Source organism: Eptatretus burgeri, chromosome 11 (assembly GCF_056783735.1).
Source record: "Eptatretus burgeri isolate ZD-2024b chromosome 11, Ebu_testis_v1, whole genome shotgun sequence".
Taxonomy (NCBI): Eukaryota; Metazoa; Chordata; class Myxini; order Myxiniformes; family Myxinidae; genus Eptatretus; species Eptatretus burgeri.
The window spans coordinates 22,362,944-22,382,181 of NC_140971.1; the positions used below are offsets into that span (position 1 = coordinate 22,362,944).

General features: G+C 47.2%; 1 protein-coding gene and 1 long non-coding RNA gene across 2 annotated transcripts in view; one reads left to right on the forward strand and one right to left on the reverse strand.

Moving 5' to 3' along the window:
* Positions 1 to 13,057: 13,057 nt before the first annotated feature.
* LOC147016654 (transcription factor JunB-like) lies at positions 13,058 to 14,375 on the reverse strand. The gene has a single exon (XM_085845531.1). It carries the CDS (start codon positions 14,302 to 14,304, stop codon positions 13,480 to 13,482), a length of 825 nt encoding a protein of 274 aa, XP_085701657.1. The 5' UTR covers positions 14,305 to 14,375; the 3' UTR covers positions 13,058 to 13,479.
* Positions 14,376 to 14,404: 29 nt separating this feature from the next.
* Positions 14,405 to 19,238, forward strand: part of LOC147016655 (uncharacterized) — a 28,516-nt gene continuing 23,682 nt past the window's right edge. The window contains exon 1 of the long non-coding RNA XR_015049143.1: positions 14,405 to 14,737. This is a non-coding gene — a long non-coding RNA (uncharacterized LOC147016655). The remainder of the gene's footprint in view (positions 14,738 to 19,238) is intronic.

Consider the following 19,238-nt stretch of genomic DNA (forward strand, 5'->3'; position numbering starts at 1 on the left):
CTCTGAAATTAAAGCATCGAACAAATAAACAATTGCAGGTAAAAAAGAAATAATGGAATCGTTTTGTTGAACAAAATGTAATCTAAATTTTTGAGTCATCAAAGTCGCCACCTTTTGCATATATAACAGCCGAACATACTTGTGGCATTCTTTCTACAATGGAAATCAAATATTGTTCGGAAAGTTCTTCCCAACACTGTTGCAGAAGTTCCCACAAATGTGTTGCACCTGTAGGTTGCTTTGCTTTCACCCTCCTGTCCAGTTCATCCCAAACCAGCTCGATGAGGTTTAAGTCTGGAGACTGTGCTGGCCATTCCATGATTTGAAGCCGACCGTATTGTTCTTTTCTTTTAAGGTAGTTCTGACATAGCCTGGTGGTATGTTTTGGATCGTTATCTTACTGTAGCTTGAACCCCTGCCCAACTAGGCATAGACCAGAGCGTATTGCATGGCGCTGCAAAATGCTGTGGTAGCCCTTTTGGTTCAGGGTGCCAGTCACTCTGTGCAAGTCGCCAACTCTGGATTCAGCAAAATTGCCCCAGATCATCACGCTTCCTCCTCCATGTTTTACAGTTGGTGTTACACACTGAGGAACCATCCTTTCGCCTACTCGACTGCGTACAAGAACCCTGCTTGATGAACCGAATATTTCAAATTTTGATTCATCGGTCCATAAGACCTTCTTCCAGTTTTCAGTAATCCACTGGCGGCACTTCATGGCCCAGGCAAGCCTCTTTTTCTTATTTTGCCATCTTAGCAATGGCTGTTTTTACTGCCACTCGACCTGTCAAACCTGCAGCTCAAAGTCTTCTCTTCACAGTTGAAACTGAGACTTCCTTACTTCGACCAGTGTTAAGCTGTGCTTGAAACTGCTGTCCTGTGAGCCGCCTATCACACAAGCTGTTGACTCTCTGAAACTTGCCTTCTGATTGTGTTGTAGCTTTGGGTCTGCCAGACCTCTTCATGTCAGAGTTGCCTCCAGTTTCCAAGTGCCTTTTGTTGGTGTAGGAAACTGTACTCACTGACACCTTGGCTTCTTTGCAATTTCTCGAAAGGAAAGACCGACACTTTTAAGGGTTATAATGGTCTGTCTGTCTTCCTTTGTTAATTGTCTTTTTCTTGCCATTATGATAGCAATATACTACTTCCTGCAGTGCAATATTGTCCAAATAATGCTTCAGAGGGTGTAGCAACACAGTCTGTTCCAACACTGCTTTTATACAGACAGAGGGTTTGTAACTAATCAACAAAAGTTGGGACACCTCTCAATTGTTTGCATCAACTTTCAAGGCTTAATTTTCTTCCATTGCTGCAGAACAGCTGCAGTTGCTCACCTATTACTTATTCCCTGAAAAGGGCCTTTTTTAATAACTCTGAAATTTACATTATTTTTCAGTTTTTGGTAACCTAAACTTTTTTAGATCCTCGTGGAGGATCTCTAAGTCTTACTCATGTTGTTGTTCTTCATCTTCTTCTTGTGGACTTTTTTGTTTCACAGCCTTCAGTTTTCATCGAAACTTCCTGAAACTTGGCATATATATTGTTGCGGATTCGCGCCCGCCGGCGTGCGAACGGCCACGCAACTCGAATCGCGGCACGTCGCCCACCGGACGGACAATCCCGTCGTGACCCTCTCGGACTAACGCCGGGAACCAGTCACGGGTGGGCCTTTCGGCCTCACCACGATCGTGCCAATCGGCCCCCCGCGTGGGATAGGGTTATTCGCCAAATTCGACCTACCTAAGTACCCACACGGAGGGTAGACCGGGCGATCGCACCTCGCCGCAGGTCGACTTCGGACACGGGCCACTTTAAGCGACCCGTTCCATACTATCGGGATAACCGAGCGGTGTTATCGTCAACCTGGACGGTTCGATTACACTGAACAACAAAAATTTTTTACTGGAGATGTGTAAAGTGATTTAGACTAATTTGGGTACGCTGATTTCAAAAATCATAACAGTTTTGCTGTATCACGTCAGGATTTTCAGTAACAGAAATATTCCCATTGCCTAGAAGTCAGGATTTCAATGAAATTTACAAAAATTCATTTATTCATTTATTTCATCATGAATGCTTCAAAATTATAGAAATTACAGAAAAACTCCACTAGAATGTAATTAAAAATGCTTTAGGAATTTGGCTTTGCGTTTGTGCTGCTCTGTGTCAGTTTCACGATGCAGGAACCAGCAGAAATCGCCCATCATGTTCGGGTTGTGCCGCCCTTGGTAACGCGTCTCCATGAGTGAAATCTCTTGGTGGAATCGCTCGCCGTGCTCGTCCGAGACTGCTCCCAAGTTGTCAGGGAAGAAGTTCAGGTGCTGGTGTAGGAAATGGATTTTCAGGGACATCCTGGAGCCAAGTTTCCTGAAGGACTCCAGCAGCTGCTGCACTATTTCTTCATAGTTGTCTGCGCGCTCGTTCCCCAAGAAGTTGTCCGTCACCTCCGCGCTGCCAGCTCTTTGGGGTTTAGAGTTGTCGGAAAAGTTTCGTCCTTCATAATCTGTCGGATTTGCGGTCCAACAAAGACACCAGCCTTGATCTTGGCCTCCGACAAGGTGTTGCCAAACTTTTCCTTGAGGTATAAAAACCCACGCCCATTCAGATCCATTGCCCATACAAAACTTTTCATCAAGCCGAGCTTTATGTGGAGTGGTGGAAGGAAAACCTTGGCTGGGTCGACAAGGGCGACATGCTTCACGTTGTGTCGACCAGGTACATGCTCTTTTCGCTCTTCCCAATCTTTCTTCGTCCAGTGATTCTTGTCGTCTCTGCTATCCCAGAGACAAAGGAAGCACATGTATTTTGTGTAGCCTGACTGCAGCCCTAACAACAGTGCCACCACTTTCAAGTCTCCGCAGATGTGCCAGTTGAAGTCATTGTACTTGATGGAATCAAGCAGCTGCCGCATAGTCTCATAGGTCTCTGTCATGCCGAACGCGTGAGCCAGTGGGACTGATGGTTTCTCGTTGCCATTGTGGAGCAAAACAGCCTTCAAGCTGTTCTTCCCCGAGTCGATGAAGAGGCGCCAGTCTGCAGGATCGTGATCACACCCAAGTTCTTTCAACAGACTGTTGATGTCACTGCAGAATGTCATCGTGTCTTCCATCACAAAGAACGCAGCCATGTCTCTGTGACGTGCTCTGAACAAGGATATCTTGGTGTTAGGTTCAAGTAGATTCCACTGCTGCAGCCTTGATCCAAGCAGCTCTGCCTTCGCCTTTGACAGCGAGAGATCTCTTACAAGATCATTTAAGTCTCCCTGGTTCAGAAGGTGTGATTCTTGAGTGTCGGGTTCAAAAGGTTCATCATCACCATCCTCTTCACCACTGCTTACAGCTATGTTCTGATCAGCTGGAGGTGTTGGAACAGGGTTCTCGTCATCATGAGGCACAGGTTTACGAGCAGAGACGCAGTCAGCGTACTTGATGTGACCTTTATTCTTCTTGTTGAAGCCGGCGATGCTTGTGCAGCAGAAATAACAATCATCATGATGATTCTGCGGCTCACGCCATATCATGGGCACCGCAAATGGCATGCTCGCGCGCTTGCCCACCAACCACTGAGTCAAGGTTGTGTGACAGCTTGTGCAGCAGATGTGTGGTGCCCAGCTCTGTTCTTGGTCCCCCACCTTACACCCGAAGTAGTGAAAGTAGGTGGCCTTCATTTTCACTGCTGTAGATATACTTCGCTGTTGATCTTTTTTGGTATACCGACCACAGACATAACAGAAGTTGTCAGGATGATTGGTACAGGAACGCCTACTCATCTTTATCTGAAAGAAAGAAATATAACACAAGTTAACAACAATTGTACGAAATAGACATGTTAAAGACATATGTAAATTTCATTGAAATCCTGACTTCTAGGCAATGGGAATATTTCTGTTCCTGAAAATCCTGACGTGATACAGCAAAACGGTTATGACTTTTGAAATCAGCGTACCCAAATTAGTCTTAATCACTTTACACATCTCCAGTAAAAAAATTTTTTTGAAATTTGTTGTTCAGTGTTAATTATCGGGCGTTTTAGCCCACGACCAACCCTTTACGTGAAGTAAGATGGAGATTCAATTCGAGAAAAGACGAAGCGAAACGGGAGAAACAGTTCAACATAGAGCACATTTATTTCGCGATTGCACACGTATACAATTATACACCAAAAGCAAATGTAAAAGAAGAAGAAACACACAATAATGCACAAAAAGCAAATGTAAAAGCAAAACACAATGCAGATCTACCACCGACTACCGAGCACACGGCAACACTTATACAGTTTTACTTCACAGATGGCGCCGACAACACATATACTCAAAGCAAAAGAAAAAGGGACCACCCTCCACGATGAGGGGGGCAGACGGGCCTGGGGCCGAGACTCCGTCGAGCCTACCCGTCTGGTGATGAGCCGCAAAATGGCGGTGGCGCCCCGACTCCGCGGGCCTCGCTGGGACTGCCTGGTATGGGGTGGGAACGGGGCCCCCTTCTTACACTATCTCAGCGCGGGGGGAAACAGGAGGGGGTTGTTGATGCTCGGGGGAAGGAGGATATCTCGCTGGCTCGGGTCCCGCGACGAGCGTCTCCACCACGACCCCGGTCGCGTTACCGGCCTCTCCTCTCCGCAGCTCCCCGACTCTGACACGAGCACCCCCTCGACTGCCTTCGCCGCCGCCACCTCTCCAACTCTCCACAGCTCCGTCCAGCTGCTTTCTCCGACTCTTCTCTTGACTGGCTTCCCAACTCAACTCAACGCCGACTCTTCCCAACTCAACTCCCGGCGAGCGACCGCGGCCCTTTATAGCCCCCGGGGCCTCGCTCCTTCACCTTCGACCCTTTACCTCTGGCTGGCTCCCCATTGGACAGAGGAAAAGTGGGCGTGAATCCTTTTTGATCCATGAATCTGCATATAGCGATATTACTCCGACGCACCTGGAGGCGGAGCCAAATCGCCCCATGCTCGCTGATAGGACGGAACAGAAGTGGGCGTGAGTCGTTTTTGATCCGATTGCTTCGGAAAGGCTGGTGTTTTTGCACCCCTGCTCGGTGCGCGCCCTGCACGAGTCCAGTATCGGTGCCCACAAGCGGCGCGGGAATGACGGTGATGCGATGGTTGCGAGGGCGAGTTGTGACGGTAAAGGTCGTGGCTGTTGTTGTGAAGCGGCGTTGCGGTTGGTGGTTGTTGTGTGATGGCTGTTGAGACGTGGTTGGTGGTGGTAGTAATGGTAGTAATGGCGGCTGGTCCAAAATAAAGATAGTAAAAGAAAAACGGCTATCTAGAAGGGTCGCAGCCCGAATTAATGACATTTATTCCCTCTAAACAACGGGTTTGGGCCTAACTACACATATACTTACAGAGATATCTCACCTAAGGGACCTGAATGGTGGTTTGCGAATTTCGTCAACCACAACAATATGTAAAAATACCCTGCGCAGACAGTACCCATCTCCAATTATAAATATTCCTCCCAGAAAAAAGTTATGACGTCAAAATATCTCCGCTAATGGAAATTGCCTAAAAAATTATCTCCGAAACGAGGCAAGCTTTTCGAATTCTGTTTGTGAGAATCGAACAGGGCATTAGCAGAGATGAATTACCGCACATATGATGCATCACTATGACGTCATATCAATTTTTATGACATCATTCCTATTTTTTGACATTTTTTGTTTCACAACCCAGTGTTCTCATCGGATCTTCATGAAACTTGCCATGTATATGCAGAAAGCCCACGCGCAGGCAGTACCCATCTCCGATTTTGGAAATTCTTCCAAGAAAAAAAAAGTTGACCTCATAATATCGCCGCTAATGGAAATCACCAAAACCATTATCTCCGAAACTAGGAAGCTGTTTGAATTTTGTTTGAGGGAATCAAGCCGGGCATTAGCACAGATAATTTATCACAAACCTGATACATCACAATGACGTCATTGTATTTGACGTCAAACCGCCCAAAATATGTATTTGCTTTCTTTTCTGAAGCCACACACACAATTTTGATGAAACTTGACCACAACCATCATCACCCGTGATGTACCAAGGTTTGTTCATGGCATTAAAAAAAAAATTCCATAGGTATTTACTTTCTTCTCCATTATATATTTTGTGGGTCATCCATGCCTACCAGTAGTTGCCTGAATATCTTATCCAGCCGCGACCGGGTGAGCGCCCAGAGGTACTGCCCCGATGTTTAATATCTCTGTGAGGTTCTTTGTCATCATTCCTGTCGGTCCAGCTATCACTGGTGCAACTTTGGCATTCTTCAGTTTCCAGGATCTTCTCACTTCATTTTTAAGGTCTTGGTGTTTGGTCATTTTCTTGATTTCTGCATCGTTTAGTCCAAAATCACTGCTATAAACACCTCAATAAGCAATGCCTTCATCTCCTTTTTTTTTGGTATCCAAGTATTATACGTGGTCGCAACACTTTGTTTTCGATGTTCACGCTCAGTGGGATAATTAGGTCGTACATGAGCCGTCGGTACTTCCATGTTTTCAATGATTATTTTTGGTTCATGTTCCCACAAATTTTGTGGAACTGGGACATCAAAGTTTTTGCAGATGTGCCAGTGGATTACTTTACAAACTCTGTTGTGTCGTTGTGTGTACAGCTGTTCTGACATGAGTTTGTCTTTGTGTGTGTGTGTGTTCGGTCATGAAGCATAAGATATCATTCTCTTTACTAACCCCACCTCCACCCCTCACCTTTCTCTCTTCCTTTTTTTTCATACTCCTCGCTCGCTCGCTCTCTTGCTCGCTCGCTCTCTCTTGCTTGCTCGCTCTCTCTTGCTCGCTCTCTCTCTCTTGCTCGCTTTCTCTCTCTCTCTCTCTCTCTCTCTCTCTCTCTCTCTCTCTCTCTCTCTCTCTCTCTCTCTCTCTCTCTCTTGCTCGCTCGCCCTCTCTCTCTCTCTTGCTCGCTCGCCCTCTCTCTCTCTCTCTCTCTCTCTCTCTCTCTCTCTCTCTCTCTCTCTCTCTCTCTCTCTCTCTTGCTCGCTTGCCCTCTCTCTCTCTTGCTCGCTTGCCCTCTCTCTCTCTTGCTCGCTCGCTCCCTCTCTCTCTTGCTCGCTTGCTCCCTCTCTCTCTTGCTCGCTCCCTCTCTCTCTTGCTCGCTTGCTCCCTCTCTCTTGCTCGCTCTCTCTTGCTCGCTCGCTCTCTCTTGCTCGCTCGCTCTCTCTTGCTCGCTCGCTCTCTCTCTCTCTCCTCACTCTTCTCCCCTTCCTCGCTTCCTCTCTCTCCCACTCTCAACCCCCCTCCTTAATACCCCCCATCAGCAAAGCAATGGGTTGTATTTGCTCGTTCATAATTCCCCCACTTGTGTACTTTTCGATGGTTGACTGGTTATACCCACTCCCACCAGGTGGCTCCATGCAATACCCATTTACAGGGAGACAATTTGCATTCTCCCCCCACCCTGATTTATTTATTTATTTTGGTTACACCCTAAAACCTGCCCGTGCACACCCCAAGTACAACCATCAGTTTTGAGCTCATTCCATAAATCGTTTCAGGAATGCACCAAAGTCAAACTTCAAAGCATGTTACCATGTTCTAAAGACAAATGTAACAAGAAAGAGCAATCAGAGATCACAGACCCTCGCCATGGGTGTGTTCAGTTACCAAGTTTCTTGTAGAGGGCTCGCCAAGTATCTGAAGCACTCCATTCAAAACCGTTGATGAGGAACAGTTGGCTTGGAAACTGCTAGGTAGCTGCTTGGTAACTGAATGTACCACAGGACTAATTTTGTGTGGTGTGTAGCCTATAGACAATGCATCGACGACTTACGTATTTTATAGATGGACATGCTTTACTGATGTAGACATTTATTTAGAGTGCACTTTGTACTTTCCTGACCTCCTCACGTTCTTAATAGGACTGTACATCAATTGGAGACGTGCTGGTATTGTAATAGTATGTAGTTTCTGCAGGTGCTCGGTTGAAAAAGAGTGTCACCATGCAACTTAGATGGGTGTTGGTACCACTGTCACCAGTCATGGTACTTAAGCAAAGGACTTCTGTGATTCCATGGGACTGACTCGATCCGTGAACTTTCCAACCCGGATTTCTCTCAATGGCAAATCCTTCCTTCTGGGCTTGGTGATAACAAACTTCCCCACAAATGTCCCCTGCTCTTCCTCTGCCCCAATTGGTTCATCTGATGATGTGCTTGTGAAAGTCAACATCTCTGGCTATTCTCAGAGAGCTGCCTCAATGTCAGCGAGTCTGGCAGTTTGGCAGGGACTGCAAGCAGCCATCTCTCTTCAGGACTGGTCTCCCATATCTTCAGCTCCTGACGTTAAGTTAGCCTGGGAATTCTTCCACAGAAACCTGCTCTCTCTTATGCACAGAATTATCCCATCTCCTCTTCAATTATCCTGCCCTTCTTTCCACCCATGGTACACTGAATCCTGTGGTGAGGCAGTTGCACTGAAACAACTTGCCTTCTCTTCTTGGAAGGCAAATCCCAGTTTATATGAAGTCCTTCCTTTTGTCCAACAACCTCATCTCAGATCATCAATTTTGATTCAGACCAGGTCACTCCACCTTGGACATGCTCCTGCTCCTCACCCAACAATGGATGGAGGCCATCAATATCAGACATGAGTTCAGGGCCGTCTCTCTGGACATGTATCGTGTTTTTGATGCAGTCTGGCATCCTGCCTTGCTCTCCAAACTATCTGTCTATGGAATCCAAGGCCAACTCCACAAATGGCTTCCTGACTTCCTCTACTGTCATAGCCAATGTGACACTCAATGGAATCCTTTCATTTCCTCTCCCTGTCAATGCTGAAGTGCCAGAAGCCAGTGTTCCTGGCCCAGTCCTATTCCTGATCTTCATAAATGATCTCCCTAACTCTGGAAAATCCTCTTTATCTATTTGTTGATGACCCCACCCTCTGCCTTGTTGGCATCCCTCATCCTTCAGACAGGCAGGCTGCAGCCTCTAACCTTTCTTCAGACATTAAGAAAAATCACAAGATGGTCAAACACTTGGAATATATTTTTCAATCCTGACAAATCTCACACTCTCACGATCTCTCCCACTCTCTCCCTCCCTCTCCCTCTCTCCTGAAGGACCGCCTGGCATACCCCCCCCCCCATCTACTGTCTTAACAATCCTCTTGAGGAGGTTTAGTCATTCAAACTCCTGGATCTCATTATCAGCCATGATATTTCTTGGACAAACCATTTCAAAGTTGGCCTCCAAAGCCAGCCGCTGACGCCATCCTCCATCGTACAAAGTCCTTCCTTGGCACACCTGAACTCCGATCCACCTACAAGGCTTTCATCCGCAGCTTGATAGAGTACAGTACTGCTCTCCCCTCTGTGCTGCCTCCCCTGCCTCACAATCTTGTTCAATTTGATGTGGTGGAAACCAAGGCCTTTTAAGATTATTGGAATCTCCCACATTGAAACTGTCGATGGGTCTATCACTTCACCATCGCAGACAGGTCAGTGGTCTCTCTGTCTTCTACCACATCCTTTCTGTTCTTTCCATGCTTTGTAACACCCCCCCCCCAAGTTTCTCCACGGCCCACATGATCCACCATCAACCTCCTCCTGGTGAAACTACCGAAATCCAGGATCACTGCTCACCTCCTCACTTGTTCCCCTTTTTTTCCTGCCTGTGGAACCAACTTCCACATTCTCTTCAATCTCATTCTTCCCTCCAGTTCTTCAAGACAGCTGGTCACCGCCATCTCAGATCGTCCCTAATGCTAAACCATGATATTTCTACCTTTGTTAACCCGCCACCCCCCAGTTCACCCCTTTCCAAATTTCCAGTTTTCCCTCCTGAGTTTCCTTCTTTATCCATCTTGTCCAACCGCATGCATCTTACTCTAACCCTCATTCCTCCTCACAGACATTATTTGTCCAAGTCTCGATCTATTTTGTCCTTCACCCCTACTATTCGTGTCTCTCCCCCCCCCCCCACACCTCCTCGACTGTTGCTTAATTTCTGTTACATCCTCATCGTTTCAATGTTTTAGTTCTTCCATGAGCCTTGATCTTGAACACAGAAAAGAGCTTGCGTGTAATACGAGCGATACCAACAGGTAGCGTTTGTTGTCGACCGTAGCACATTTTGTGCAGACAGACAAACGAACCCAAATGTAATCCCCTGTCGTGTCTGGCGAGGGTAACAGTACACCGGGGTGGGATGCAGTCGAAGAGGGGTTGGCCAACAGGGTGGGGTGGAGAGGGTGCAGACGGTGCAGGTTCCATGGGTTGTGGGTTGAGCTGCGAATAAAAAGCTAGTTGTGGGTTCAATCAGGCAGTTACTTATTCCGGGAATCGTTGGAGCGGGTATTACCCTGGGAGCGCTTGTGTCTGGTTGGAGGGGATCGCGGGCACTGGGAGGGGGTACTGGTGCTGATGACGTGCTAAAGGGTGGATGACGTGGAATTTATCTCGTCGGTGCTATTTTCGCATTTTGAAACGTGTGTGTGTGTAGTTGCCCATTGGTTATCTCCATTTGTGTGTTTCTGAAGGTGGTACTCAGAAGGTGGTTCAATGAACACTACTCATGGTGCACACACCCGAAAACCAGCACTCGATCAGGAGCGCCATTCCGATATAGGGAAACCTATCACCGAGTGCACCGTCCCATCTCGTCGTCCTTCATGATCTCCTCCTCGTTGATTCATCGCTCGGGAGTTTGCCAACAACCGCCACTGACTTCCCGTAATCCCCTTGGAATCGGCAGCCATAAAGGGTCTATTGTGGTCTTGGCTTTCATCTTGAACGCCTTGAAACCGCTTCACCAGTTATACTGTAGCCTGTCGGTGTCGGATATAAAGAATAGTCCTCGGTCTCATGTTTCAAAACCGGGGGTTCAACCCCCCCCCCCTCGTGCTGCACACCACGGAGAGAGTATATTTTACGAGGTGTGGATCACATGAGTCTGCACAAAAGCCGCATTGGGGCAGTGAGGCTTTCAACACATAAAACCCCACGGGGTCTTTTCACCTCGAGTCGGGGAGCTATCGCCGGTACGCTTAACAAATTAGAAATTCTTCTCGACCTCAGTCAAACCCCATTCGTGAAAGACTTGCGCCGATCTGTGAATCACGAAACGAATTTGATTTTGTATGTTCGTGTCTCATCTCACCCCCCCCCCCCAGGATACACAGGCAAACGTAGACCCGGGTGGAGATCCACCTGGCCCATCGGGGCTGCACCGACTGTGTTGCACCACCGACTGCACCAACCGTGGTGCCAACATGGCCTTCGTGATTAAACTTACATGTGACGTGTATTGAACCAGCGTACCGGAACGCAGTGGCCTTCTGTTTGCGAGATACCGTGGCGTTTTTACATTTCCACAACCAATGTACAGACAAGACGGCCGGCTTTGCGTTGCAATCCGAAGGACGGTGTGCTCCGTGATTCGGCGCCTCCTGTTGGCACTGCGCCAAAGTACCATTTATTACTTACGAAATCTAGAGATTTCGTAAGTATATTGATGACTTCCGTCATCTGTTTGTGTGTGTTTGTCGGCACGATAACTCGAGAACGGAAGAATCTACCAATATCAAATTACACCACATGATTCAGGAGGGTGATGGCTAGCGCTGATTAGATTTTGGTCAAAATCGGTCAAAGGTCAAGGTCACAGTGAGGTCAAACATTCGATTTTTGATGGTTTGGTACAGAATCATCGTAGAAACTTCTGCTTTGTGTCGCAACCTTCTCGAGAGACAGCTTTTATTAGACGAGGTCAGAGGTCAAGTTGACGATTTTGTAAGTACCAGTCTCTGACTGCTTGTTTGTTTATTAGTCGGATCTGGTTGAACACAAAGAAAAAGGAAAAAAAAAAACAGCTCGGGGAGGGGCACACACAGTACGACCTGCGTGCAGCACACCTGCTCCGACCTCTTAAAATATCAAAGCTCTGTGACGTCTGCATTGACGTCATTGAGCCGTATGACGTCAAAGCCATCTTCCCCCTCGCAGTGCTTGAAGAGACATTTTTTGTAAATTTGACTCTTTTTTTATTATCACTTACTCGTCCAAAAGGGCTGACAAGCTGGTTTAGAGGTACGCACACTCCCCTCTAAGCTGTCTCGCCTGGGTTCGAATCCAGACCCAGCTTTAAACCGTCACCCTGGTGATTCATCAATGTGTGTGCCGTCCCTCGGATGGACGTTAAACCGGGCGACCCGTCTCCGATATTAGTTGGTGGACGTTAAATATCCCACGGTGTCCTTCGCGAAGAGTCGGCGAGCTATCGCCGGTACCCTGAACAAATAACAAATTCCTGCCCTCCCCCAATTCGAATCACTCATGCCTGGCCAGCCCGTTCGTGAAAGTCTTGGGGAAAAAAATAATAAGAATATGTTGAAAGAGTCGGCCCGCAGGATGGTGAATCCGCCCTTGTGATTACCGACGGGACCGAATCCTGGTCATCGCGTGCAATAATCACGAAACCAATGTTCTGACGAAATCCACACAACACCATTCTGCGCAACTTCAAATGTGACAAAATGGAGGACATTCCTGAAAAAAACTACACTTCAATCATGAATTAATGCTTTCAACGACTGTGAGAAGTATCGATGTTTGTGCCGTGGTGATTAAAAAAAAAAAAACAATTTAAAACATTTTCTACCCTTGTGAACACACAGTTATTTATTTCGTAAAATGAAACGTGAGGCGTCTTCCTGGCACAATGGGCCTTTGACGTGTGACACGCCTCAGAAGCTCCCGGAGCTGCTGTGCTCACGGGCACCGGAAGCGCTCCTTTTCCGGACTCTTGACCATAAAAGGTATTTCCGGGGATGCTGACGTCACCGGATGTGAAGGATGCTTCTCACCTTTCGACCGATTGCGTTGTGGTTTCTCGGAGCGGCTCCGCTGAAAACGCCAATGCATCGTCCTGTGTGCGTGCGTGTGTGAACTTGTCTCGCACGTCTGCGCGTGACGTCAAGAGCGACGCTCTTCAAATCGAATCGAGCGACGGCGCTACCGCTATGACGTCACGAACCAAACAAAAAAAAAACGACGACCGTTCCCTCCCAATGTGCACAAATAAACGCATTCCACACAATGGCTCCGAGACGCATTTCCAAGCACAAGCGATCAAGTTTAATTACAAAAATGTCAACATCACTGAAAATACAGTATCATACAGTAACAGGCTTTGTTGAGCATAAATAAAGCATGGCGGTACGCTGATATAAAGTTTGAAGCCTTTAAAAAAAAAAAAACAACTAAGTACATTCACTTTATCATTTTTTACTCTTCGCAGGGCAAAGTGCTCCTGACGTCATGTTATCACAGTATGACGTAACTCTCCACAGACGCACGCAGAGAGAGATCGCCAAAAGCGCCGTTGCACGCTGGGGGCCGACTTTTGGGGTTCGGTTCAGGGCTCCATTGTGATGGACGGGACGGGACGGCGGCAGGGAAGCGGGGAACCTCCGTGGCACCGGTAACCGCTCGAGAGAGAGAGAGAGAGAGAGAGAGAGAGAAGGCTCTGAAGTCTCAGAAGGCCTGCACCGTGTGTGCGTTGAGGGCGAGGTGGCAGCCGCGGTTGATATGCCCGAGTACTCGCCGCTTGAGGCGCCCGATGTGCTCGCGCAGGACCCCCGCCTGGTTCTCCAGCGTGACGTTTTGCGCCTTTAGTGACGCCACCTTGTCCTGCAGGCGAGCGATGCGTTCGAGCTTGCGCCGGCGGCACCGCGTGGCCGCGATGCGATTCCTGTGTCGTTTGCGTTCCACCTTCATGAGCTCCTGCTCCTCGAGGTCGATGGGGCCCACGGAGCCCGCCATCGCTCGCGATTCGGGCACCATCTGCAGCGGCTCCTCTTTGAGCAACCGCGGCGCCATTCCGTGGCCCGAGACGCGGACGGGCGACGCGTCGTCCGACCCGGAGCCACAGAAACCTCCGTAGCGCGGCGGGGGCCCCGCGGGGGGCGCGCCGTACAACGCCCCGACCTCGGACACGAAGGGTTCGGGGAGTCCCCCGTGAGGCCCGGGGGGCGGTGGGATCGGCGTGTAGTGAGGGCCGTTCTCGTGTCGCTGCAGTTCTTCCTGGAGAGTCCGCGCGAAGAGCGCGACCGAGTCTGTGTCGGAGGCGAAGGCTCCACATAACAGGGCGGACAGGGGCTCTGGACCGGGAAGGAGGCGCTCTAAGTCGAGAGGGTCGAGTCGTGGCGGTGCCGCGTTCCCTCCGGGAGGCGCTCCCTCCGAACCGGTGAATAGAAGTGGGAACTCTGAAGGTCGGAGGCTCTTGGCCGGGGCCATCGAGGCCTGCCCGGGGCTGAACGAGGAACCCAGCGAGTCATCGTGGTAGAAAGGCGCCTCCATCGGGGCGCGGTTCGAGCAAAGTGAGGGACTCGACGTCCGGCGAGGAGAAGCAGTGTGAGGGAGGAGTGGCTGGAGAGAGGGAGGGAGGGAGGGACTTAAAGGAGTGCATATCTCCCAGACCACACCGGCTTGAGGAGAGGAGGAGTCGAAGTCTGAGAGAATGACAGCAGAGGAGGAGGAGGAGGAGGAAAAGACAGAGGGCGAGTAAGGAGGAAGGAGTGGAGACTTCAGTTGATTCATCACGTCCGTCCGGCAAACAGCACGTGGTCTTTCCAGACAGTACATCGACGGACACTTAGCCAACGGACAAACTGCATTCTGATTACTTTGAGTGGCTTTAATTGATCGACATGGACAGATAAAGGGTTGATATGCTGTCGCGTGACTGTCTGCGTGACGCCGTTCAACATTCACAAGGCTCTTCAGTCTGGTGGTTTGTTGGGGTTGGTGTTTTTTGTGGTTGCCTGTATAGTTAACTTGTGGTTGCGGCTCGCATATATTTGCTCATATTGCTGATACGAACGTCCTTGGCGACTAATTACATGCAAACCTCAACCAAAGGCTCTGCCCCTGAAAACTTTATTTCCCGTAAAGCTCTCGTGGGAATTCCCTGACGTCATCACGGCGGGAATACCCGCCCGAGTCTGTATTTTAACCTTCAAGTGTCTGCGAGTTGGAAAAAGCGTAACCTTCTCGCTTGCCCGCCCTGTGCTGGATTTTTTTGACCCCAACCCCACCACACGTACGCCTTTGTGACGTACGTGTTTAAGCTCACATTTGTTGTTCATATTGTAAACACTTCTCGTTCGTCGTGTCGAGAAGCTCAGGGAGAAGCTCGAGAGATAAGTATTCCCTGATGTTGGCAGAGCCGTCGATGAGAAACCGGTTCAGATCCAGACGAGACATGAAATATTTTAATTTGAACCACCGTCCCAAAATCCACAATCACCCCTCCCCCCCCCCCGGAACCACCCTCACCCTGTCCCTTTCACACAAACACACCATCCCAACAGTAACCACACTCACCACTCCTCCCCCATATGACCCTCATCCCGGTAGTCACATTCACCCTGCCCCTTTCACACAAACACACCACCATCCTTACACCCTCTTGCTAGTAACCACTCACGACTCGTCCATCATACGATCCCTCCCCCAGCCCTGTCACAACACTCACCCTTCCCCTTTCACACAAATACACTAGCCTTACACCCCCCCAACCAACCATCCAGTAACCAAACACCAACACCCGTCCTCCACCACACAATACCTCCAACCCCTCTCACCACACTCACCCTTCCCCTTTCACACAAACACACGAGCCTTACACCCCCCCCACCGTCCAGTAACCAAACACCAACACCCGTCCTCCACCACACAATCCCTCCAACCCCTCTCACCACACTCACCCTTCCCCTTTCACACAAACACACGAGCCTTACACCCCCCCCCCACCGTCCAGTAACCAAACACCAACACCCGTCCTCCACCACACAATACCTCCAACCCCTCTCACCACACTCACCCTTCCCCTTTCACACAAACACACGAGCCTTACACCCCCCCCCCCCACTGTCCAGTAACCAAACACCAACATCCGTCCTCCACCACACAATCCCTCCAACCCCTCTCACCACACTCACCCTGCCACTTTCAGCCATGCACACAATCCTAACCACCCTTTCTTCGTTTTCCACAAAAACATTCTGAATTCCACCTCCTCACCCGCAAATGAACCCACAATCTATGATCATCATTCTGCCTGTTATATCTTCTTCTTCCTCTGTCTACACGAGTAAAAGGCTGTGTGTGTGTGTGTGTGTGTGTGTGTGTGTGTGTGTGTGTGTGTGTGTGTGTCCTCAATAACTCCAAAACCATAAAACCTAGTAACCTGAGTAAAAAGTGTGTGTTTAGGTGAATTAAAACACACCTTTTGAGGATAATAAATAAACGGCCTTATTTAATTGTAATCCTTCATCAGGCGATCCTCAACCATCTCGCTCTCTGGGGGTCTTGAGGCGTTTCCTTGGTAATCCCGCTGGGGTCTGAAGCCGCCATGTTTTTTGGCCTGCTCAACCATGCCCCGACTTAAAACAGGCCACAACGATTTCTTAACGATAAAGTTGTTTTTCACTTTTGTGTGTTTGGCCCTGCGGTGCCATGCGGTTGGTTCCTCGGGAGGTATCTCATCCGCTGAAAATGTACAGTTATTTTTACAAGACATCGTTTTGTTTTACCTTTTTGTGCGTTCTCCTTTTAATATAATCCACCCCTCCCTTTGACATCGATACATATTTAACTAGAATGCCATTTGGTGGATTGCATACCTCCACAACGCAGTGCCTGATCCATGAGAACATATCGGGCTCATTACATTTTTGAAATATCATGCTATCCAGTACTATATCGTTTTTGGCCCTGTCTCTCAATGGTGAAGAATCACTTTAACAAATTAAATAATTATCGTATCCAGATCTGGATTCGGATCTTCACCAAAATCGAATCAATTCGTCTTTGCCACACACCCAACCTGTCCACCAAGTTTCATCCAAATCCGTCTACGACTTTTTGAGATATCATGCTATATATCATTTTTGGCCCTATCCCTCAATGGTGAAGAATCACTTAAAAAATTCTAGTAGTCAGATCCGGATCCAGATCTTCACCAAAATCGAATCAGTTCGTCCTTGAAACATACCCAACCTGTCCACAATATTTCATCCGGATCCGTTTCCAACTTTTTGAGATACACTGCACACAAACAAACAAAATCACTCAGAGTGACAACTTGACAAAACAGCACAATCCACTTGTTCTTATCACCTATTTAACTCATCCACCTTGTTTTGTCATAACTCGTGCACAACTTTTTGAGACATAGTGATATATTTAGTTTTTGGCTCTATCTATCAATTTTAGAAATCAGGCCTGTGTTGACCTTTTGACCTTAAAAGTTCATTGGTAGTTGAATTCAGCGACCTGACATGAAAATGCTCTTCAAATTTCAAGTCAATCGGTTGAAAATTGAGGATTTTAGAAATTCGGCTTATGTTGACCTTTTGGTCTGTGTTGACCTCAAAATTAATAGGCGGTTGAGTTCTGCGACCTCATATGCAAATGGTCTTCAAATTTCAACTCAATCGGATGAAAATTGAGGATTTTATAAAATTTGGCCCAACTTGGCCTTTTGGCCTATTAGATCTCATAATTAATAGGTGGTTGAAGTCAACGACCTGATTTGCAAATCCTGTTCAAATTTCAAGTCAATCGGATGAAAATTGATTTTTGCAAATTTGGCCCAAATTGGCCTCTTGGCCTATGTCGACCTTTTGGCCTATGTTTACCTAAAATTGAATTCAATTCAGTGAACTGATATGCAAATAGTCTTCAAATTTCAAGTCAATTGGATGAAAATTGAGGATTTTAGAAATGTGGCCCAGATTGGCCTTTTGGCCTAAGTTGATCTCAAAATTAATAGGTGGTTGAAGTCGGCGACCTGTTATGCAAATGATCTTCAAATTTCCAGTCAATCGGATAAAAATTGACAATTTTAGGAACAATTAAAAAATTGGTCTATTTTGGGTTGACCTTATGGCCGATGTTGACCTTTCGACCTAAGATAACCTCAAAAGTAATAGGTGGTTAAATTCAGTGACCTGACATGCAAATGCTCTTCAAATTTCAAGTCAATCAAATGAAATTTGAGGATTTTAGAAAATTTGGCTCAAATTGGCCGATTGGCCTATGTGGACCTTTTTGGTCGACCGAATTTTACGAAACTTCAATGCGTGACCGTCGCAGGGTCGGTGACATTAATCTCTGAAAATGTCAGAACGTTCGGTTGAGCGGTTTGGGCTGGAGGCGAGCGGACAGACAAACAAATGAAAAATCGTGCTTAGCACGACACTTGGCGAATTAGTTGACCTTTCCATGTGTTGGTCCAAGCTGTAATGTCATGGAATGTGTGGTGGTTATTTGTTCGTACATTAATAAAATGACGCGGTCACAAATAACAATTATCAGGCGCGCGTTGTCATGGTAACGGCAGCAGATTGAAAATTTTCACAACTCATTCAAAGCCACCATGTGACATTCAACAACTTATCATCGGTGCTTGTTGCCTTCATTCTGATCGTAGAAAATATTTGAAAATACCTAGGAACATTGCTTTTCAACCAGCTTTACGATCCCGTTATCAGGTTTGAAATATGTTGTAAAACAAAAATATGTATTTTATATGCGTGTTTTTCATGTTTTGGGTGACCCTGACCTTGACCTTGGGTCAATTTCGATCAAACTTTGTACACATGTTAATATTACATGCATAAATAGACAGTGTAAGTTTCAATATAATAAGTGCAAAACTGTTTGAGAAATATCCATGTGTAATTCACAAAATTACCCATTGGTTTATAATGGGCGATAATATAAAGTGATGCAGAATCCAGATCCTGATCTTGAACATCACCAAAAGTCACATATCTTTTTGCACTGTGGATTTCTATCAGCTGTTAAAATTTCATCCAAATCGGTTAAGAATGGTGAGTCGATTTTTATCTTGCCAAAACGAAGTTTTTGCAAGATATGTTAGTCAGCTTGTATGTTTTTTTTTTTTGTTTGTTTGTTTGTCTGTAATCACGTATAAAAAATTCTGCAGAGCACAGTTATCATCGGAAATTTTTGTAACTTCGCATATCAGAGGCCTATAGAGGTCCCTTTCAGTGCACAAAATTTTTGAAGGTCAAGGTCAAAGGTCAAGGTCACTTTGGCGCAAATCAGGGGAGTCGACGAAACTCTTATTTTTTGAGTAATTTTGATCGGATAGTCTTCAAACTTCATGGGAATATAGCTCATGGTCTGGCGCTCAGCTGATTAATTTTTGGTGGCGATTGGCCTTGACCTTCATGGTTAGCGCCTGAGGTCAAACATATTTG